The sequence below is a fragment of the Balaenoptera musculus genome, chromosome 1, assembly GCF_009873245.2.
Source record: "Balaenoptera musculus isolate JJ_BM4_2016_0621 chromosome 1, mBalMus1.pri.v3, whole genome shotgun sequence".
Classification (NCBI taxonomy): domain Eukaryota; kingdom Metazoa; phylum Chordata; class Mammalia; order Artiodactyla; family Balaenopteridae; genus Balaenoptera; species Balaenoptera musculus.
Window position 1 is genome coordinate 4,405,290 of NC_045785.1, and position 24,427 is coordinate 4,429,716.

Genomic DNA, 24,427 nt, shown 5'->3' on the forward strand with positions numbered 1-24,427 from the left:
GGTTAACTGCCGCCCATGCAGGCTCTGGGGGGGCTGGGCCCCCGGGGGCTCAGGAAGCTGACTCTCCCTGAACACAGGGGGAGGGCTGGAAAGGTGGCTCTGTCAGCTGGCAGCTCTCAGCTTAGTTTCTGGAGGTCCCCACCCCTCCTCGCTGAGCCCCAAACCAAGTGCCAACCCAAGGGGTCCCCAGTCCAGGGCCGGAGATTCCCAAAACCCCCAAGGCCCGGGGACCGGGGCAGGGAAGGCTCCAGGCCTGGCCTCCACCCAAACTCCCTTCCTGACCCGACAGTGGACAGGGGAGCAGCACCGCCAGAGGGGACGCTAGGCCCCCAGGGCCCGGGGTCTTCCACGTGACGCTCACCCCGTTCTGGCTGTTGCAGTGCCGGGTGCTGATGATGGCCCCTGCCTCCTCGATCATCTTCAGGATGGTTCCTCCGTGGACGTTGCCGGCCACATTGGCGTCATCTGGCCGCATGATCCTGGGGGGGGGGGGCGGGAAGCAGCAGGGTGAGCCTCGGGAAGGGTGTCACTCGTGAACAGCAGCAACCCCGGGGAGGGGCAGAAGGTCCTCCAAAGGGCCCGATGGCTCCCAGAAAGGGAAAAAGAACTTCCCGCGTGTTTGCTCAGGGTGGGTGCTGATCTGACAGCCAGACAAGGGGCTGCAGGGTCGTGTTTCCACGTGTTTCCACCTTCCTGCCCTAGGGCCGCAGGCACCCGGCCTGGCAGGTACCAGGAAGGGCAGGTGGCGGGGACTTTCCGCAAAGGCCGTGAGCGTGGCAGCAAGGCGACCCGGCTGTGGGGTGCCCAGCGCACCTGCCCCTCCTGGTTTCCAGGACTGCCAACGACCAGCAGAGCTGAATGAGCACAAGCACACAGGCTCTGACCCCTTGGAAAATGGACAAATTCCCAGGACCACCACCTCCATCAGGAGTCCCAGGGGAGCTGGGCTCGTGCGGCCACAGATGTTCTGAGAACTGGAAACAAGTCGCAGCATCCAGACCCGTCAGCAGGTGGACGCCCGCTCGCCACCTGCCCCTGGGCTCTGAGAGAGCACCAGAGGGGCCCGAGTCCCTGGACCGAGAGCTGGGAGCTCCCCAAGGTCAGGAAGGACTGAAATGCCACCCCGTTTCCCCAAGAAGAAAAACCCTGTCCTTGCCGTGGGCAGTGGGGAAGCCCCGTGAGATCCCCGGAGTCCCGACAAGCCAGCCTGGTGCTCCTGCCTTGGGCAACCCCAGAGAGGCTGGCACTTTCCCAGACTCCGGTCTGGCTGATGAAATCTGCCTGCGCCAGCCTCAGGCCCAGAGACGGGTACCAGGCAATGAGCGAGTGTGCGGTTCCTGGGTGCCCAGCATCCCTGGGCCCACCCAGCCCGTTCCAACCCACTGGCTAGCAAGGCCCCCAAGGCCGGGCCCCCCACTCTGGGCCACGGAGCTCCACTGCCCTCCGGGTCTGGCTCCTTTCAGGCAGACTCAGAGATCGTTCCTGGCTCCCACTCTCACTAGCTGGGTGACCTGAGCAAAGCTGCCAAAACCCTCACTTCTCCGCTTCCTCGTCTGTAAAAGAGGAACGACAGCACCGCATTTGACGGTGGGGAAGACTGACTCACTCAGGACAATGCAGATAACAAGCTGGCACACGGTCAGACATAAACGTTCACCAGCACTTCTTCCCTCTTCTCTAAGTGTCAGCCAACTGACCGCAGGAAGGCTGGAGGCTCCAAGAAAGAGCCGTAGCTGCCATTTTCTGAAGCAGATGAGCACCGACATCCTGGGGTGACTGACAGCTGTCTGCACCTGTCGCCCATCCCAAATGTCACCCCTTCATCCTGGGGGGCGGGCATTCAGGCCCTCTGCTTCTCGCCTGCATCACTGGCTCAGGGGCAGCCGCGACGGTCACCAAGCAATGACCAGGGGAACCCCCAGAGCACGGGAAAGAAGCGTCACTTGGCTTCTCAAATTTTCATTTTAAAAGATTTTTGAATCAACTCGAAATAGATTAAAAACTTGAACACAAGACCCGAAACCATAAAACTCCTAGGAGAAAACATAGGCCTTAGCGATGATTTTTTTAGATTTGACCCCCAAAACAAAGGCAACAGAAGCAAAAATAAACAAGTGGGACTACATCAAACTAAAAAGCTTCTGCACAGCAAAGGAGTCATCAGCAAAATGGAAAGGTAACCTGTGGGATGGGAGAAAACATTAATATCCAGAATACATAAAGAACTCATACAACTCATACAATAGCAAAACAAACAAACAATCCAATTAAAAAATAGGCAGAGGATCTGAATGGACATTTTTCCAAACAGGCACATGAAAAGATACGCAGCATCATTAACCATCAGGGAAATGCAAATCAAAACCACAATGAGGGGACTTCCCTGGTGGTCCAGTGGTTAAGACTCCTCGCTTCCAAAGCAGGGAGCGTGGGTTCGATCCCTGGCCAGGCAGCTCAGATTCCATATGCCGCATGGTGCGGCCAAAAAATAAAAACATTTAAAAAAAACCCAACACAATGAGATCTCACCTCACACCTGTTAGAATGGCTATTATCAAAAAGACAAGAAACAAGTGCCGGCAAGGATGTGGAGAAAAGGGAACCCTTGTGCACTGCTGATGGGAATGTAAACTGGTGCAGCCACTGTGGAAAACAGCCTGGAGGTTCCTCAAAAAATTAAGACTAGAACTATCTTATGATCCAGCAATCCCACTTCTGGGTATTAATCTGAAGGAAATGAAATCACTCTCTTGAAGAGAGATCTGCAGCCCCATGTTCACTGTAGCATTATTTACAGTAGCCAAGACATGAAACAACCTAAGGGTCCACTGATGGATGAATGGATGAAGCGGACATGGGGTGTGTGTGTGTGTGTGTGTGTGTGTGTGTGTGTGTGTGTGCATAATTCAGCCATAAAAAAGAAGGAAATCCTGCCATTTGCAACAACATGGATAGATCTTGAAGGCAATTAAGCTCCATGAGATAAGTCAGACAGAAGAAGACAAAAACTAGATCATTTTACTTATATGTGGAATCTAAAAAGCCCAAACTCATAGATACAGAGAACAGACTGGTGGTTGCCAGAGGCCAGAGGGGTGCAGGGGGGATGGGTTAAAACAGGTGAAGGGGGTCAAAAGGTACAAACTTCCAGTTATAAAATAACTCATGGGGATGTAACGTACAGCATGGTGACTAAAGGTAACAACACTATGTCATATATTTGAAAGTTACCGAGAGAGTAGATCTCAAAAGTTCTCATCACAAGAAAAAACAATCATAGCGATGTGAGATGATGGGTGTTAAGTGAACTTGCTGTGGTGGTCGTTTCACCACACACACGTGTGCCGGGTCACCATGTTGTGCAGTTTTATATGTCAATCATATATCCATAAAGCTGAAAAAATAATTAAAAAATTTAAAAACTTTTTAAGTTTAAAAACTTCGAGCTTATACTGAGTTGTTGTTTTTTTTAAGTTTGAGTTAAGAGGTAGCCAATTCAAATAACAAAACTGCTGTATCAGACTCTTTCCTTTGTATTTGTTTTCAACTTAGTAAAGACCAGACGGTGCATCTCTACATGAGGGAACAGGTGCCTGGTGGATGCCGAGGTGGGGTAAGGGCTTTAGTCCAGACAGGTGAGGACTGAAACGTTTTGACACCAGGAGTACCAGAGCCTGCCTCTGGCGGAGCCTGGTTCCTTTCTGTGGGTTTCCCTTTCCCGGTCTGTAAAGTGGGGCTGCTCACGCCAGGCTGGTGCAGAGGGATGCAGGGCCAGGGGGAGAAGTGCAGACAGAGGGCCCCAGGGTGCAGGAGGAAGTGCTTGCATCCGGCAGGGCCCTGAGGAGGGAGGGACTGATAAGGAGGTGGCCTCTGAAATAGGAAAACAGGGGATGGCGCCTGCGCCACTCTGCCACACTGGGGGTCCCTGGGGACCCCACGCCGTCAACATCCCACTGCCCCCGGGGTCCCTGGGCACTTAGGAGTAAATGCCAGGCGCTCCAGAATGCATACTCTCCAGCCCCCTCCCGTCCTGGTCACCCTGGGTCCTGCCCCAAGGACCGTCCTAACCCCCCAGGCCGGCTGGCCACCCAGGCACGCGGCGCAGACACAAACCTTCCCCCAGGACCTGACCCTGACTCGGCTCTGCAGTTCCTGCAGACACCGGGGGGCCGGAGCCCAGCTCACTCACCCCTTTCCTGTGGCCCCAAATCAAGACTCCTTCCCCATGGCCTCACCGTGGTTCCTTCCTGGCCTCCATCCCCATGCTGAGCTGTGATCCCACACCTGCCCTCCCTCCCTCCAAAGGGCTCAGGAGCTGCTGGGCAGGGTCCTCCTCAACTCGCCTTCCCCAGAGCTCCCCCTACGCCTGTCATCTCCAGGCAGGACGGTGAGGAACGAGGGCCGCCAGGAAAACATGTGGCCCCTCTGTAGAGCTTTTGTTTTCCCACTTTTAGTAAAGACATTAAAAAAGAAGAAAAGACAGCCCAGCAGACCAAGCACGATGCCACGCGGCACTGCCCACGGGTGTCTGAGCAGGGACGCAACGGGGCAGTACTGGGCACGCACGCTGGCCGGCTGCGGCCGTGCAGGGGTCTGAGTCCAGGATGCCGAAGCTCTGGGTTTTCAAGAGAAGCTGGCAATCCAGAGTCTAACGTGACATCTCCTGATATTTGACTGGCCACGCCCGGCTGAAATGTTTCAACCCCACGCAGGCCAGCTCGGGGGGCAGGGGGGCGGGGGGCAGAGCAGGTGGCGGGCCTGACCCAGTCCTGGGGGGAGACTCTGTGTGACCCATTCTCCCTCCCACCTCTCTCTGCCCCTCTGCCCCTGCCAACCTGCGACTCTCTCGCTCCTTGGACCCCAGAAACTTCAGAGGAAAGTGGAAGGTCAGCCCAGGGAGCCCCTGCGGCTTCCCACCCCTCACGTCCTCTCGGCCGGCGGCAGCACAGACACTGCCTCTGGCGAGCAGGCCCACACCCCGCGCATCCCCTTCACCATCCTCCACTCCCCCCGCCTCCCAGCAGTGGCCTCTGAATGTCACCATGTCACCCACTGCCCCTCCCCTTCTACTCCAGCTGCTCCTGCCCCAGAGCACAGGATGAGATGGCCAGGGCTGGGCCCATGGCTAAGCGAGGTACACACCACCCCGACTCCGCTCCCCTCCGGAGCAGACACAAAGCTGAGGGCAGGGGCGCGAAGGGAGCTGCACCGGCCCGGGTCAAGGAGTCACTCCCAGAAGGGGCAGCCGCTCACCTGGACGCCGGGGAAAACTTCGCACAGGACGTGACACCTGGGCCAAGTCCCGGAGGGGGAGCAGGGCTGAGCCGGGGACAGGGGGCAGGGGCTGTTCCAAGAAGAGGGCGCATCTCAGGGGAAGGCCCCAGCGCTGGGAGAGCTCGGTGGGTCCAGAAACAGATGACAACCCGCCAGCGCTGGCCAGCGGCCTGTGGGGGGACGGGGGTGAAGGGCGGAGTGGGACGATGGAGCCAGGAGCTTGTCACAAGGGCCTGGGGCTGGCTGGGGACAGCGTCTGGACTTGTTCTGGGGGATGGGGCGGCTTCGGGGAGACCGAGGCAGGGCTGGTATGTGGGGAGTCACTTGGGGACCAGGGGAGGGGGGCTTCTTCGTCTGCCTCTTGCCTCCCAGCCCTAACCCACCGCCTACCCCACTGCCCCAAGAGTCCCTCTTCTTAAGCAGGAGTGCACTCCCCTGCTCAGACCCTGCAGGGCCCCTCCTACGGAATAAAGATTCAACATCCAACTCCCGGGACTTCCCCCGGTGATCCAGTGACTCCCGAGCTTCCACCGCAGGGGGAGTGGGTTTGATCCCTGGTCGGGGAACTAAGATCCTGCATGCCCTGCGGGGTGGCCAGAAAAACAAAAGATTCAACTTCCTAGTGAGGCGTTTGAACCCCTCAGGGATCTGCAACTTTCCTCGCCTGATCTCCCACTGCCCTTCAGGGCTCCAAGCTGCACCTGCCCAGACCAGCGCTGCTGGCCAGGCACACCCGGACCTTCCCACCGCCCTGCCTGTGCCCACCTGTCCCGAGGGGCTCATCGATGAACGGGGAGCATGAGTGGCTACAACCTCCCGGAGGGCAACCTGCTGTTATCGTTATCCGTCCAAACTCCAAATGCATAGGGCTGCTCTAAGCCAGCCAATCCACTGAGAGGAATTCACCCTACAGATGTCTGCACACATGATTAAACCAAGTGTGTTCAAGGTTACTCACTGCAAAGCTGTTTATCATGCAAAGACTGGCCGTGTCCTAAATGTCCACCAATAAGGGACTCAGATTAACTTACATCCACACAATACAAGAGTGCACAGCCCCAAGCAAGAGGGAGGAACCGTCTAGGAGAAGCACCGTTAGATGAAAAAAGGCAAAGCGCAGAATGATGGCAACTAGGTGACTGACTACACCTGCAGGCCCCGTGTAGACCATCCCTGGAGGGAGGCCAGGGAAACCGGAAGCTTCCATTGCCCTTGAGAGGGGAACTAGCGACTGGAGTCGGGGTGGTATGCTCTAAGGACAAAGAACAAGATAAACTCAAAGGGCCAATATTGCCAGAACAAAGAGTTACAGGACTCCCATCACTCTGTCACAATGGGACCATTGCAATGTCCCAGAGCCCTCGCAAGCAGCATGCCCTGTCCCTTTCCCATCCCATATAAGGAAAGACATTTGCCCAGATTTCCTCCCGCTTAGCACGCTGAAAGTATACATACTCTGCCCGGTCAGCAGATGACTCGCAGGTTCCCTGGCTATAAAAACAGAGAAGCAACCGATGCTCATGGTCGACCTTCCCTGGCTACCAGGAAGTCGGCCAGCTGTTCTGGCAGCAACCCTTCTCTTTAATAAACTCTGTCTTCCTTACATTCTGCCTTGTGTCTGGAAATTCTTTTCCAACCCACGCTCGGACCACGACATTGTGGTGGCCCGTACGGGGATATCTCTTGGGGGATCTCTTTCCCCACCTCCTCTCCTCATTCCTTGGGACTCTCTGTGAACAGGCAAGCTGCCGGGGAAGCAACAGAGGACTGTGGCCAGGGCCACACCCCGGTGTGTTCCGAAGGCTCCACGCTCACTTCGCCCCAGTAACTGCCGCCCAGTTACTGGGGCTCACTTCGCCCCAGTAACTGCGGTGAGGGTCCCTCTGCCTTCCTCCTGACTGCGGACTGGGCCGATTGGTAGCGTGCGGGCACGGGTCAGGCATTTAAAAGCCATCAGGGCGCCTGCCGCTTGAAGACGCCCGTGAAGGATGAGGGGGTCACGGAACGGACCAGGCTGTTAGAGCGTCTGCCCCCAGCCAGACAACTTCCGTGCACCGTGAGGCACACACTGGTTCAAGCAGAACACTGAGCCCCCTCCCCTTGGCCGCCGCCTTCCCGCAGGACTACAAGGCCGATTCCTCAGCCTCTCTTCTCTGTTACTTTCACCTTCTTCTCGGTCCAGATTGACTTACAGGAGCCTAAGTGTTGCCTCTGAGCCATCCCAGCAGTGCCTTTTCACGTTTCAGGGAATCGCCAAACGGTGAGTCACCCGGTGGGTCCCGGGAATCTTTCTCTCTTTCCTTTCTTTCTCTGCCTGAGTCACAAGGTGCCTTAGTCGCATGCTCAGGGGTCACCTCTCACGGTCGGACACGATTGTTGAGACGGTCGACCCATTTTGTGCCTTAGTCGCACGGAGAGATCACTGGGACAAAGGGGACGCCTTTCTGTCACCCGGTGACTCTCAGTACCCCCATTCTATGGCATACAGGCTAAGAATGGGTTCTGGTATGTCTCGGGAGCCTCCCTCAGACTCACCCCGCGGCTGTATCATCAGGAACTGGGAAAATTTGACCCTGAGAATCTCAAAAAGAGGAGGCTCATTTTCTTTTGTAATACGGCTTGGCCCCAGTATAAACTGGGGGACCGAGAACAATGGCCTCCTAATGGCACACTAAATTATAACACGATCCTCCAACTTGATCTCTTTTGCCGGAAACAAGGAAAGGACTCAGAGGTTCCTTACATCCAGAACTTTATGGCCCTTAGTCAGAATCTGGAGCTGAGGGACTCATGCCGCCATGTGTCTTTCTGTTGCCACCTTATCACCCCGACCCCCTCTGCCTCCCTCTCCATCAGATCTCCTAAGCAACCCTCTACTAGACCTTTCCTGTCCCCCACCCCATCAACCCCCTTTGCTTCAGCCCCTGCCCCCGCCTCAACCCACAGCTCCCAACAGCCACCCCCTTATCAGGGCGAAAGCCCCCTCTCCCCTCCCCACACAAGATCGAGGATTGCCCAACGCCAGGAAACAGATTCTAATATGCTTCCCTTAAGGGAAGTAGCAAATGGAGACATGGGCACTATTAGATTCCATGTTCCCTTTCCCATGTTGGACATTTCTCAAATTCAAAACAAGTTAGGTTCCTTCAGTCAGGATCCCACCACTTTTATTAAGGAATTTCAGGCCCTCATCATAACCTTTGACCTGACCCGGCGAGACGTTCATGTAGTCCTGACCGCTTGCTGTACTCATGAAGAGAAAAACAGGATATGGGCATTAGCCCAAGCTTGGGCAGACGAGGCACAGCTCTGTTTCCAAAACCTGGATGGTTGGGGGACCCATTTGGGGCTGGGTAAATGACTCTCTTTGTAACTACACCCTCAATTTTAATCAGACTAGCCTGGAGTGGGATCCCTGGTCCGAGGAAAATAAATATGATGTACATGAAGGTAACTTCACTTTGTGTTGGGGAAATTCGAGGAAAAATGTGACTAAGAAAATATTAATGAAGACCATATCCCCATAAACAGCTCGGTCCTGGGAACTAAATATGTGGGGATCGGTGTGACCACCAGACACTTACTTAGTTTAACCTCCCGGCAAGATTCTCCTCCAAAATATAACATAATTCAGCTAATATTCAGAAATTTGTTATGCCAATCCGCCCGTCACACTTATCATCAGTCAGAGCCCAGATTCTCCCCTTTATATATAGATGATTATTTCCTCGGAGTTTGGCCTTCCCAATATAATCCTAGGCCATGGGACCCCATTCTATTTCCAGAGGAAAACTCCCAAAAGGTCAGAGCCTGGCTCTGGGGACCCACAGCAGGGGTATCCTTGAGGGGCACCAGATTTTCATTTATGTGGTAACGGGGTCTATCTGGATCTTCCCACACTTTGGAGAGGCTCCTGCACAATTACTGCCGTGGTCCCAGAGGCGACCATTATGACTACAAAGGATTTAGCTTCCTTGGGAGGCATTCCCAGCCTTGGGTTCTTCCTTGAAGAGGCCTTAAGACCTGTCCTGGAGAGACAAAAATGAACCGCTGCTTGGTGGGGACATGCTTATGATAACCCAGTTCTTGATCAGCCTGAAATAATACGTAGCGTCTTTAGAGGGCTCTCCTGGTTTGCAGGCGTACACCTTAGAGAGGAGCGTTCTCCATCTCACCATCGTGGTCCAGGAACCTTGGAAGGCTACAGTAGCAGCCACTGAGGAAGAGCAGTCAGCCCTAGGCTCTCTGGCCGAGGTGGTTTTATAAAATAGGAGGGCCCTTAATGTTATAGCAGCTGAGGCGGGGGTGTCTGTGCCCTACTAAATGAGACAGGCTGCTTCTATATTAATACCTCCGGCCAGGCTGAAGAAGACCTCCAGATTCTAAAGAAAAACATCAAATTAATAGAAGATTTAAAAGAGAGAGCAGGACAGGGCCCCAAGCTGGCTTTCCAACCTCCTCTCCTCTATGGGGATCCAGATATGGACATGGCTATTGCCCTTGTTGGGACCATTAATCCTGATAGCCTTTGTTTTGTTGTTTGGTCCCTGCATTATTAACACATTATCTAAATTCATCTCTCAACAGGTTCAAAAGATTCAGTTCCAGATGGTGCTACAACAAGAGTACCAGCCAGTTGGCACACAGAACACACTGGAACAAGCTGCCTAATCATTCTGCAGGATCTCATCTCCCTCCGTAAATATACCCTGACAGAGAGCGGGCATTGGGACCCAGGGCCCCACGACGCCCCTGTCCAGCAGGAAGCAGCCAGAGAGACTGTCACCCGCTTCTCCTTACAAAAGGGTTCCTGACGCCTGAGAAATTGTCACCCGCTTCTCCTTACAAAAAGGGTTCCTGACGCCTGAGAAATTGTCACCCGCTTCTCCTTACAAAAGGGTTCCTGACGCCTGAGAAATTGTCACCCCTTCTCATTACAAAAAGGGTTCCTGACGCCTGAGAACGAGCTAGGCAGGTAGGTAGACGTGAGCAGGGTATCCAATAAGGCCAAAGAATTGGCCCTGTAAATAAAGAGAGGGGGGAATGTAGTGTGCTACAAGGACAAAGAACTAGATAAACTCAAAGGGCCAATATTGCCGGAACAAAGAGTTACAGGACTCCCATCACTCTGTCACAATGGGACCATTGCCATGTCCCAGAGCCCTCCCAAGCAGCATGCCCTGTCCCTTTCCCATCCCATATAAGGAAAGACATTTGCCCAGATTTCCTCCCGCTCAGCACGCTGAAAGTATACATACTCTGTCCAGTTAGCAGATGACTCGCATGTTCCCTGGCTATAAAAACAGAGAAGCAACCCATGCTCATTGTCGACTTTCCCTGGTTACCAGGAAGTCGGCCAGCTGTTCTTGCAGCAACCCTTCTCTTTAATAAACTCTGTCTTCCTTACATTCTGCCTTGTGTCTGGAAATTCTTTTCCAACCTGCGCTCAGATCATGAAACGTAAATATCTCAGCATTCCCTCGAAAAGATAAAGACTCCATTTGAAAACAGAACCACAGGAACTCCCTGGCAGTCCAGTGGTTAGGACTCAGTGCTCTCACTGCTGGGGGCCCCGGGTTCGATCCCTGGTCAGGGAACTAAGATCCCACAAGCTAGGTGGTGCGGCCAAAAAATAAAAATAAAAACAAAATCAGAAAACAATTATCCCACCTGAAATACGAACTCCTTAATATAACTTTTTTCTAATTGGCTTTATTCAACAATTCGTGAATCGGGCAGCATCCCATCTAGCAAGCAGAAAGGAGCTCCTCTTTTTTTTTTTTTTTTAATTTTTTTTTTTTTTTTTAGTCATTTTATTTATTTATTATTTTTTTTTAATTCTTTTTTTTGTTTGTTTGTTTTTATTATTTTTTTATTTATTTATTTATTTTTGGCTGTGCTGGGTCTTCGGTTCGTGCGAGGGCTTTCTCTAGCTGCGGCAAGTGGGGGCCACTCCTCATCGCGGTGCGGGGACCGCTCTTCATCGCGGTGCGCGGGCCTTTCACTATCGTGGCCCCTCCCGTTGCGGGGCACAGGCTCCAGACGCGCAGGCTCAGTAGTTGTGGCTCACGGGCCCAGCTGCTCCGCGGCATGTGGGATCTTCCCAGACCAGGGCTCGAACCCGTGTCCCCTGCATTAGCAGGCAGATTCTCAACCACTGCGCCACCAGGGAAGCCCTAGTCATTTTATTTTTATTTATTTATTTATTTATTTATGGCTGTGTTGGGTCTTCGTTTCTGTGCGAGGGCTTTCTCTAGTTGTGGCAAGCGGGGGCCACTCTTCATCGCGGTGCGCAGGCCTCTCACTATCGCGGCCTCTCTTGTTGCGGAGCACAGGCTCCAGACGTGCAGGCTCAGTAATTGTGGCTCACAGGCCCAGCTGCTCCGCGGCACGTGGGATCTTCCCAGACCAGGGCTCGAACCCGTGTCCTCTGCATTGGCAGGCAGATTCTCAACCGCTGCGCCACCAGGGAAGCCCCCTTTTTTCTTTTTTAAACTAACATTTATTTTTTTAAAAATAAATTTATTTATTTATTTTTGGCTGCTTTGGTTCTTCGTTGCTGTGCACAGCTTCCTCTAGTTGCGGCGAGCGGGACCTACACTTCGTTGCGGTGCACGGGCTTCTCATTGCGGTGGCTTCTCTTGTTGCAGAGCACGGGCTCTAGGTGCACGGGCTTCAGTAGTTGTGGCGCGTGGGCTTCAGTAGTTTTGGCACGCGGGCTCAGTAGTTGTGGCTCGCGGGCTCTAGAGCGCAGGCTCAGTAGTTGTGGTGCATGGGTTTAGTTGCTCCATGGCATGTGGGATCTTCCCAGATCAGGGCTCGAACCTGTGTACCCTGCATTGACAGGCGGATTCTTAACCACTTAGCCACCAGGGAAGCCCAGGAGCTCCTCTTAATATCATTATATATCAAGTAAGCGTTCAAGTTTCCTCAGCTACGTCCTAAATGTTTTGAAATCTGCAATTGTGAACTGTTTTCATGACTGCCCAAAGCTGTAAAGAACTCAAATGTTCACTATCTGATAAAGAGATAATGAAGAGCTCTACCCACCACCAGAGCCTCCCATCAAGCCTCTTAGATAGCCTCAACCACCAGAGGGCATACAACAGAAGCAAGAAAAACTACGATCCTGCAGCCTGTGGACCAAAAACCACAGTTACAGAAAGATAGAGAAGATGAAAAGGCAGAGGGCTATGCACCAGATGAAGGAACAAGAAAAAACCCCAGAAAAACAACTAAATGAAGTGGAGATAGGCAACCTTCCAGAAAAAGAATTCAGAATAATGATAGTGAAGATGATCCAGGACCTCGGAATAAGAATGGAGGCAAAGATTGAGAAGATGCAAGAAATGATTAACAAAGACCTAGAAGAATTAAAGAACAAACAAACAGAGATCACCAATACAATAACTGAAATGAAAACTACACTAGAAGGAATCAATAGCAGAATAACTGAGGCAGAAGAACGGATAAGTGACCTGGAAGACAGAATGGTGGAATTCACTGCTGCAGAACAGACTAAAGAAAAAAGAATGAAAAGAAATGAAGACAGCCTAAGAGACCTCTGGGACAACATTAAACGCAACAACATTCGCATTATAGGGGTCCCAGAAGGAGAAGAGAGAGAGAAAGGACCAGAGAAAATATTTGAAGAGATTATAGTCGAAAACTTCCCTAACATGGGAAAGGAAATAGCCACCCAAGTCCAGGAAGCGCAGAGAGTCCCATACAGAATAAACCCAAGGAGAAACACGCCGAGACACATAGTAATCAAAGTGGCAAAAATTAAAGACAAAGAAAAATTATTGAAAGCAGCAAGGGAAAAACGACAAATAACATACAAGGGAACTCCCATAAGGTTAACAGCTGATTTCTCAGCAGAAACTCTGCAAGCCAGAAGGGAGTGGCATGATATACTTAAAGTGATGAAAGGGAAGAACCTACAACCAAGATTACTCTACCCGGCAAGGATCTCATTTAGATTTGATGGAGAAATCAAAAGCTTTGCAGACAAGCAAAAGCTAAGAGAATTCAGCACCACCAAACCAGCTCTACAACAAATGCTAAAGGAACTTCTCTAAGTGGGAAACACAAGAGAAGAAAAGGACCTACAAAGACAAACCCAAAACAATTAAGAAAATGGTCATAGGAACATACATATCGGTAATTACCTTAAACGTGAATGGATTAAATGCCCCAACCAAAAGACATAGACTGGCTGAATGGATACAAAAACAAGACCCATATATATGCTGTCTACAAGAGACCCACTTTAGACCTAGGGACACATACAGACTGAAAGTGAGGGGATGGAAAAAGATATTCCATGCAAATGGAAATCAAAAGAAAGCTGGAGTAGCTATACTCATATCAGATAAAATAGACTTTAAAATAAAGAATGTTACAAGAGACAAGGAAGGACACTACATAATGATCCAGGGATCAATCCAAGAAGAAGATATAACAATTATAAATATATATGCACCCAACATAGGAGCACCTCAATACATAAGGCAACTGCTAACAGCTATAAAAGAGGAAATCGACAGTAACACAATAATAGTGGGGGACTTTAACACCTCACTTACACCAATGGACAGATCATCCAAAATGAAAATAAATAAGGAAACAGAAGCTTTAAATGACACAATAGACCAGATAGATTTAATTGATATATATAGGACATTCCATCCAAAAACAGCAGATTACACGTTCTTCTCAAGTGCGCACGGAACATTCTCCAGGATAGATCACATCTTGGGTCACAAATCAAGCCTCAGTAAATTAAGAAAATTGAAATCATATCAAGCATCTTTTCTGACCACAACGCTATGAGATTAGAAATGAATTACAGGGAAAAAAACGTAAAAAGGACAAACACATGGAGGCTAAACAATACGTTACTAAATAACCAAGAGATCACTGAAGAAATCAAAGAGGAAATCAAAAAATACCTAGAGACAAATGACAATGAAAACACGACGACCCAAAACCTATGGGATGCAGCAAAAGCGGTTCTAAGAGGGAAGTTTATAGCTATACAAGCCTACCTCAAGAAACAAGAAAAATCTCAAGTAAACAATCTAACCTTACACCTAAAGAAACTAGAGAAAGAAGAACAAACAAAACCCAAAGTTAGCAGAAGGAAAGAAATCATAAAGATCAGAGCAGAAATAAATGAAATAGAAACAAAGAAAACAATAGCAAAGATCAATAAAACTAAAAGTTGGTTCTTTGAGAAGATAAACAAAATTGATAAGCCATTAGCCAGACTCATCAAGAAAAAGAGGGAGAGGACTCAAATCAATAAAATCAGAAATGAAAAAGGAGAAGTTACAACAGACACCACAGAAATACAAAGCATCCTAAGAGACTACTACAAGCAACTTTATGCCAATAAAATGGACAACCTGGAAGAAATGGACAAATTCTTAGAAAGGTATAACCTTCCCAGACTGAATCAGGAAGAAACAGAAAATATGAACAGACCAATCACAAGTAATGAAATTGAAACTGTGATTAAAAATCTTCCAACAAACAAAAGTCCAGGACCAGATGGCTTCACAGGTGAATTCTATCAAACATTTAGAGAAGAGCTAACACCCATCCTTCTCAAACTCTTCCAAAAAATTGCAGAGGAAGGAACACTCCCAAACTCATTCTATGAGGCCACCATCACCCTGATACCAAAACCAGACAAAGACACTACAAAAAAAGAAAATTACAGACCAATATCACTGATGAATATAGATGCAAAAATCCTCAACAAAATACTAGCAAACAGAATCCAGCAACACATTAAAAGGATCATACACCACGATCAAGTGGGATTTATCCCAGGGATGCAAGGATTCTTCAATATACGCAAATCAATCAATGTGATACACCATATTAACAAATTGAAGAATAAAAACCATATGATCATCTCAATAGATGCAGAAAAAGATTTTGACAAAATTCAACACCCATTTCTGATAAAAACTCTCCAGAAAGTGGGCATAGAGGGAACCTACCTCAACATAATAAAGGCCATATATGACAAACCCACAGCAAACATCATTCTCAATGGTGAAAAACTGAAAGCATTTCCTCTAAGATCAGGAACGAGACAAGGATGTCCACTCTCACCACTATTATTCAACATAGTTCTGGAAGTCCTAGCCACGGCAATCAGAGAAGAAAAAGAAATAAAAGGAATACAAATTGGAAAAGAAGAAGTAAAACTGTCACTGTTTGCGGATGACATGATACTATACATAGAGAATCCTAAAACTGCCACCAGAAAACTGCTAGAGCTGATTAATGAATATGGTAAAGTTGCAGGATACAAAATTAATGCACAGAAATCTCTTGCATTCCTATACACTAATGATGAAAAATCTGAAAGAGAAATTATGGAAACACTCCCATTTACCATTGCAACAAAAAGAATAAAATACCTAGGAATAAACCTACCTAGGGAGACGAAAGACCTGTATGCAGAAAACTATAAGACACTGATGAAAGAAATTAAAGATGATACCAACAGATGGAGAGATATACCATGTTCTTGGACTGGAAGAATCAACATTGTGAAAATGAGTATACTACCCAAAGCAATCTACAGATTCAATGCAATCCCTATCAAATTACCAATGGCATTTTTTACGGAGCTAGAACAAATCATCTTAAAATTTGTATGGAGACACAAAAGACCCCGAATAGCCAAAGCAGTCTTGAGGGAAAAAAATGGAGCTGGAGGAATCAGACTCCCTGACTTCAGACTATACTACAAAGCTACAGTAATCAAGACAGTATGGTACTGGCACAAAAACAGAACCATAGATCAATGGAACAAGATAGAAAGCCCAGAGATTAACCCACGCACCTATGGTCAACTAATCTATGACAAAGGAGGCAAAGATATACAATGGAGAAAAGACAGTCTCTTCAATAAGTGGTGCTGGGAAAACTGGACAGCTACATGTAAAAGAATGAAATTAGAATACTCCCTAACACCATATACAAAAATAAACTCAAAATGGATTAGAGACCTAAATATAAGACTGGACACTATAAAACTCTTAGAGGAAAACATAGGAAGAACACTCTTTGACATAAATCACAGCAAGATCTTTTTTGATCCACCTCCTAGAGTAATGGAAATAAAAACAAAAATAAACAAATGGGACCTAATGAAACTTCAAAGCTTTTGCACAGCAAAGGAAACCATAAACAAGACGAAAAGACAACCCTCAGAATGGGAGAAAATATTTGCAAATGAATCAACGGACAAAGGATTAATCTCCAAAATATATAAACAGCTCATTCAGCTCAATATCAAAGAAACAAACACCCCAATCCAAAAATGGGCAGAAGACCTAAATAGACATTTCTCCAAAGAAGACATACAGATGGCCACGAAGCACATGAAAAGATGCTCAACATCACTAATTATTAGAGAAATGCAAATCAAAACTACAATGAGGTATCACCTCACTCCTGTTAGAATGGGCATCATCAGAAAATCTACAAACAACAAATGCTGGAGAGGGTGTGGAGAAAAGGGAACCCTCTTGCACTGTTGGTGGGAATGTAAATTGATACAGCCACTATGGAGAACAGTATGGAGGTTCCTTAAAAAACTAAAAATAGAATTACCATATGACCCAGCAATCCCACTACTGGGCATATACCCAGAGAAAACCGTAATTCAAAAAGACACATGCACCCAAATGTTCATTGCAGCACTATTTACAATAGCCAGGTCATGGAAGCAACCTAAATGCCCATCAACAGACGAATGGATAAAGAAGTTGTGGTACATATATACAATGGAATATTACTCAGCCATAAAAAGGAACGAAATTGAGTCATTTGTTGAGACATGGATGGATCTAGAGACTGTCATACAGAGTGAAGTAAGTCAGAAAGAGAAAAACAAATATCGTATATTAATGCATGTATGCGGAACCTAGAAAAATGGTACAGATGAGCCAGTTTGCAGGGCAGAAGTTGAGACACAAATGTAGAGAATGGTCATATGGACACCAAGGGGGGAAAACTGCGGTGAGGTGGGGATGGTGGTGTGCTGCATTGGGCAATTGGGATTGACATGTATACACTGATGTGTATGAAACTGATGCCTAATAAGAACCTGCAGTATAAAAAAACAAACAAAACAACTAATACTAAACTTTCATTGGGTTATTTGTATGGAAATATGTTAATATAAATGTTTCAGACATTAAAAAAAAAAAAAAAAAAAAAAAAAAAAAAAAGAGATAATGAAGACTACTAGGCAACAACAGCAAGAATCACGGACACACACACACACACACACACACACACGTGAAACTCACAAGCACTATGCTCAGTCTATGACTCCATTGATGAGAAATTCTAGAAAAGGCAAAACTATAGTGATAGGAAGCAGACCTGTTTGCCAGGGGCCAGAGCTGGGAGGAAACCAACTGCAAAGGGGCAGGAAGGCATTTTTTTTTTTTTTGAGAAATGTAATTAATTAATTTATCACTTATTTATTTATTTATTTTTGTCTGTGTTGGGTCTTGGTTGCTGCACGGGGTTTCTCTAGTTGTGGCGAGAGGGGGCTACTCTTCATTGTCGTGCGTGGGCTTCTCATTGCAGTGGCTTCTCTTGTTGTGGAGCACGGGCTCTAGGCGCTCGGGATGCAGTAATGTGGCATGCAGGCTCAGTAGTTGTGGCTCTAGGGCTCTAGAGCGCAGGCTCAGTAGTTGTAGCGCACGGGCTTAGTTGCTCCACGACATGTGGGATCTTCCCGGACCAGGGATCAAACCTGTGTCTCCTGCATTGGCAGGCGGATTCTTAACCACTGTGCCCCCAGGGAAGTCCCCAGGAAGGCACTTTTTGAGGTGATGGAAAAGTTCTATGTCACAACTGTGATCATTGCACAGGTGTACACATTTGTCAAAAGTGAACTGTAAGGGCTTCCCTGGTGGCGCAGTGATTGAGAATCTGCCTGCCAATGCAGGGGACATGGGTTCGAGCCCTGGTCTGGGAGGATCCCACATGCCGTGGAGCAACTAGGCCCATGAGCCACAACTACTGAGCCTGCGCGTCTGGAGCTTGTGCTCCGCAACAAGAGAGGCCGCGACAGTGGGAGGCCCGTGCACCGCGATGAAAAGTGGCCCCCGCTTGCCGCAACTAGAGAAAGCCCTCGCCCAGAAACTAAGACCCAACACAGCCAAAAATAAATAAATAAATAAATAAATAAATAAATAAATAAATAAAATTTTTTTAAAAAGTGAACTGTACATTAAAAATAGGTGCAGGGTTTCCCTGGTGGCGCAGTGGTTGAGAATCTGCCTGCCAATGCAGGGGACACGGGTTCGAGCCCTGGTCTGGGAAGATCCCACATGCTGCGGAGCGACTAGGCCCGTGAACCACAATTGCTGAGCCTGCGCATCTGGAGCCTGTGCTCCGCAACGGGAGAGGCCGCGATAGTGAGAGGCCCGTGCGCTGCGATGGAGAGTGGCCCCCACTTGCCGCAACTAGAGAAAGCCCTCGCACAGAAACGAAGACCCAACACAGCCATAAATTAATTAATTAATTAATTAATTAAAATTCTTTTTTAAAAAAGGGGTGGGGTGGTAATTCCCTGGCGGTCCAGTGGTTAGGGCTTCTCGTGTCCACTGCAGGGGGCCCGGGTTCGATACCTAGAACCCTGGTCAGGGAACTAGTGAGGCAGGAGACAGATGGGCTCCAGGCTAGGCATTTACAACTGGCCTCCTGTTTACTTTTCTTGGAGCAGGAAAAAGGTGGGCTTCAGGCTGGACACTTACATCTAGCCTCCTGTTTGCATTTCCTGAGACAGGAGATAGGTGGGCTCCAGGTTAGATATTTATGACCAGCCTCCTGTCTGCACTTCGAGATAGAAATAACAAGAGGAACAGGGTAAATAGCTGGACTTTGTCTCCTGTGGACACTTTAAGATAACAGTCATGGCAGGAACAGAGAGGGGCTAAACCTTGCTTGAGTAAAAGATCAAGAGGTCTTAAATTTCCCATCCTTGGGGCAAGGGAGACATTGTACCTGTGCAGAAAGGCTCCTTGGGGGTCAAAAATCACCCAGAATAGGTGATGCCAAGGCCCCCCATAGGCCTCTGGGCCGGAATCCATCTTGGAAAAAAGTTGTGCACACAGGTTGGGGAGGGTCCTAGGGCAGGTCAGGTGTGGAAAAAGAAACCAGGTAATTGGCCAAAGGTAAACAAAGACCCGGAAGAACTGCCCTATATAAATGACTTAACCGCCTCTTCACTGTTCCTCCTCATTAGGGGGGACGCCCACACCCTTTCTCTCCGGGTGTGCATCTCTGCCCTGCTTCTGTCTTAACTAAACAAGCTGTTTCTCTGTGAGCTCTCCCACGTGTTGTGCTGTGTCTCTAATGATAAACTTTGTACCTGTTTTTACACTTTTTGCCTCCTTGAGAAATGCATTTTTCAGTGGGGGTAAGAGCCAGGGGAACTTTGCTTCTAGACTCTAGCCCCTGGTGAACTAGTGGCTAGGATTCCTGGTTTTCATCCAGGCTGCCCAGGTTCAATTCCTGGGAGGGCACTAAGATCTCGCTTCAAGCCACCACTCACTGCTGCTGCCTCTCCGAGGTCACTACCACTCACTGCTGCTGCCTCTCCGAGATCACTAGGGTCCCACAGGCCTCATGGCAGGGCAAAAAAAACCACCAGAAATTCCTTAGTATCCCTAACTGTCAAGGGACTATTCACGTTTTCCCAAGGATCTCATAAATGTTTTAAAATCTGCATTTTGGGGACTTCCCTGGTGGCTCAGTGGATGGGACTCCACGCTCGCAGTGCGGGGGACCCGGGTTCAATCCCTGGTCAGGGAACTAGATCCCACATGCACGCCACAACTGAGAGTTCGCGTGCCACAACTGAGGAGCCCGCCTGCCGCAACTAAGGATCCCGTGAGCCACAAATAAGGAGCCCGCCTTCCACAACTAAGACCCAGTGCAACCAAATAAATAAATAATTTTCTTTTTTTTTTTAATCTGCATGTTGTTGACTTTTCTACTGAAGCATAATTTGCATGCAGAAAATCAGTATTTATAATAAGTTTCCTCAGTTATTCAGATGTAGGTAGCCCGTAGGCGGGGTGACCATATAATTTACCCTCCTCCTCAGGATAGCTCTGAGAGTGAAAGAAAGTGGACGGGGAAGCACAGGGCATAGTCACCCCAGGCTGGGCCCCACCCAGAGAAGCGCCACCCACAGGGGGAAGCAACTCCTGGCCTGACTGAAACCAGGGAGCTGGGAAACAGTGGTGCCAAGGCGAGGGCGATGCCAGGCTGCCTGGCCCACTGACGGGGAGGCTGGACGGTGGGTGAGCACAGCCTGGCCCACCACAGGCTCCCTGGGCTGCAAAGACTGCATCTTCACCCACAGCTCCCGCATCCCCGCAGGAAGGGAGCCAGCACTGTGCATCGCGTTATGGAATGTGCCAGAATACTAACTCCGAGTGCGGTTTCTGTAACTCAGATTCTATGTTTTCACTGACTTCCCTGTAAACCCAAAGACAAAGCCCCAAAGAGAAAAAATTCCAAACGGGCATACCTCGAAGATAAAGCAAGTCACATGACTATTCTGGCTTCCTAGTGCATGTAAAAGTTATGTTTACACTATTAAATGTGTAATAATTTTAAAAACACTTTATTTTATACCTATGACACGAGGAATATAGCCAATATTTTCTAATAACTTAAATGGAGTATAACCTTTAAAAATTGTGAATCACTATATTGTACACCTGTAACTTATGCAATACTGTACAGCAACTATACGTCAATAAAAAAAATTTTTTAGTTAAAAAAACTTTATCGCCAAAAAATGCTAACCATCACCTGACAATGCAAAGTTGCCACAAACCTTCAATTTGTAAAAAAAAAAAAAAAAGCAATATATTCAAAGTGCAATAAAGTGAGACACAATAAAATGAGGTGTGCTTGTACTAAAATTCAAGTCCATTCCACTAATCTTTATTGGCACATCTACCAGATGCCAGGCACTTTGCTGGGCATTCATGGTACAGCAGTGAACAAAGCAATCCCTGAGCTGAAGACACTTCCTAGTGGATTTACACCTCCAAGCAGGGCAAGCAAAAGGAAACTCTGCAGACCTCACACATCTACCTACAAAGGACTCCAGGGTATCTGCCCTGGGCCATGTACCTGCCAAGGTCCCCCTCCGTTAGTTCTGTTGTTGGGAGAGCTGCCTACAGTCCCCAGAAAGCTTCCAAGCTTCCCTTAGGAAACCCTGCCCCTCAGAGGCCTACCAGGAATTCTGGTTTTTAAATTCCTCTACTTATTACACTGTCCCATAAGGTAGCCACCAGCCACAGGAGGCCAGCCCGTTTACATTTAAATAAATTTAAATGAATGCAATTAAAAATTCAGTTCCTCCATGTCTGACTGCATTTCAGGCACTCATTGGCCACCTGTGGCTAGTGCCTGGCGTACTGGACAGCGCAGACGCGGAGCATCTCCATCACTGCAGAAAGGTCTAGTGGACGTTGTACTCTCCACCAACCTGGTATGGGACATGTCCTTCAGCTTCACTTCAACCAACACCCAGGGGCTCCTATTAGGGGCCCACACTGATGCCATGATCCAGCCTCACAACCAGACGTGAACGTGAAGCTGAGCAGTGGAAAAGCACGACAGTGGAGCACCGGACAGGAAACAACCCACCAGCTGCCTTCGCTCCCCTGGCTGTCAGGGTCCGAGGCCACCCTAGGCCAAGTCTTTACCCTCTGAGAGCCTCATTTTCCCCCATCGGTAAAGTAACAGAGTTGGGCTGGGGGCTCCTAGGGGTCATTCTGATTCTGACATTCTAGAACTCTGAGTCCAACAAGGAAAAAAGCAATTTGCTGGGATTCCCTGGTGGCGCAGTGGTTGAGAATCTGCCTGCTAATGCAGGGGACACGGGTTCGAGCCCTGGTCTGGGAAGATCCCACATGCCGCGGGGCAACTAGGCCCGTGAGCCACAACTACTGAGCCTGTGCGTCTGGAGCCTGTGCTCCGCAACAGGAGAGGCCGCGATAGTGAGAGGTCCGTGCACCGCGATGAAGAGTGGCCCCCGCTTGCCGCAACTAGAGAAAGCCCTCGCACAGAAACGAGGACCCAACACAGCCAAATAAATAGATAAATAAATAAATTAAAAAAAAAAAAAAAAAAAGCAATTTGCTAACAAAATGTGAACTAACATCATTCAGAATAAACCAAAAGAAAAGTGCTCTTCTGAGACTTTAAATGCTGTCCCAGAGCCTGCATTTGTAGGGCTCGATAAAAAAGAAGGAGGGACATGGGAATTCCCCGCAGTCCAGCAGTGAGGGCTCCACGCTTCCACTGCAGGGGGTACAGGAGGGTACAGCGCACCGCAGCGGTCTGGCTGTCCAAAGCTTGGGCTCTCAGGCGTAAACTCCCCCCTCTGTTTTCAACTGCCCAGCACTGTGCCAAAGGTTTTAATCCTCACAGCCACCATGAAACAGGCACTGTTATTACCTCCGATTCACAGACAAGAATACTGAGGCCTAAAGCCCACACCTGCAGGAGGCAGAGCTGGGATTCGAACCTAGGCCCTTGGCTTCCTGAGCCTGGGTCCCACTTTTCAGACAAAAAGAGTTCCTGTTTACTTACAAGGTGCCAGCCGTTCTGCCAGGCTCTAGATACACTTTCTTTAGCACTCAGAACAACCCATGATAAAACGGGTCACAGAAAGTTAGGCAGTTTCCAAGGGGCAGAGGCCACATTCACACCCAGGCCTGGGACTGGAGAGCTGGCTCTGACCACTGCCCTCCCCAGACGTTAGGGCCCCTAGCCCTTCAACACCTCCTTCTGAACCGAGAGCATGGGACCCTCTTCATCGTCTAGGATGGTGGTGGGCGTGGCAGCCTCTCCCTGCTAGACTGTGAACCCGCTAAGCTGGGGACTGAATTTTCCAGGTCCGTGTCCCTCCCTCAGGGCACTTCACCCCTTGGAGGCGTCCAGTGAAGCTTGTTAAATTCATGGGCTGGGTTGCCCTAGGCCAGGAGGCTCCTCTTTCAACATGGGGTGTCAGCTCAGATGTCCTTAAAGGGCTCCCCACCCTGCTACATCCACTCCAGTGTCCTGGGGTTTCTCAGGGCCAAGCCGCTGTGACCACGGGCCTCATCACAACCCCTCCAACTCCCTTGGGCAGGTGTGTTGGCCACCTGAGGCTCACCTCAGCCAGGTATCCTGCCCACGTGTCCCCAGTCAGAGACAATATGCCATTGTGAATACATGAGCGGCAGCCCGGCAAGCAAGCACCGTGGGTAAGAAGAAGTGTGCGCGTACGTGTGGAAGTGTCCAGGCTATCCAAAAGCCTATTAACTATGTTAGAAGCTGGTTTTTAAAAAGGTAATATGTATGGACGGGCTATTCATCATCCTGATGAAGTAAATAAAAGCCCAGCCTTCCACGAGTAGATTGAAATCAGTATGTTCTTTTGTTGGGAATGCAGTGGAAAGAAAGTGGGTCTGGAGGCAGAAGACCCATCAGGAGCTGTGCTTCCCCACCCCGCAAGAGCCCTGGGCTCTTGTGGCCGGATGACCTTACAGAAGCAATGGGTCTCCCGGGACCTCAGTTTCCTCTTCCCTGGCAAGAGTGGTGGGCTCCCTGCCATCTTCCCTCCCAGGGGTGCTGGGCAAACCAAGCGAGATGAGAGATGTTACGAGCCCTTAGCAAATCACGAACTGCAAGGTCACCCGGCCAATATGAGGCAGAGACCGATCCAAAGACCTGATTCCAGGCCCGTCTGTCTCCTGATATCAGTTACTTCTATTATTTTTGCCCTCGGAACCTGGAGTGGGTGGCGCCAAAACGGCCACACAGCCAATAACAAATCAATGGCTCAAGGCTCCCCCAAAGATTTCTTCTCCCTAGAAAAGTCAAAACTGACCTTGAGGTCAGGACAGGACTTTGACTCAGTCAGAAGTGGGGGTGGGTTCAGGGCACCCCACGACCCAGCACTGTCTGCCCAGCCTTTGCCTATTCCGAGGAGATGTCACCATCCACAGGAAACCAACCTGGCTTGGACCCAAGGTCAGTGTGACGCCCGGTCTCCAAATCTGAGGCACCGGGCCCCAAACAGGAAGGCGGGGTC

At 49.1% G+C, this 24,427-nt stretch overlaps 1 protein-coding gene across 1 annotated transcript in view; it reads right to left on the reverse strand.

The window, feature by feature from the left end:
* Positions 1–24,427, reverse strand: part of ACOT7 (acyl-CoA thioesterase 7) — a 98,784-nt gene that overhangs the window by 73,255 nt on the left and 1,102 nt on the right. The window contains exon 2 of the mRNA XM_036863411.1: positions 362–479. Coding sequence (XP_036719306.1) covers positions 362–479 — 118 coding nt within the window. The remainder of the gene's footprint in view (positions 1–361; positions 480–24,427) is intronic.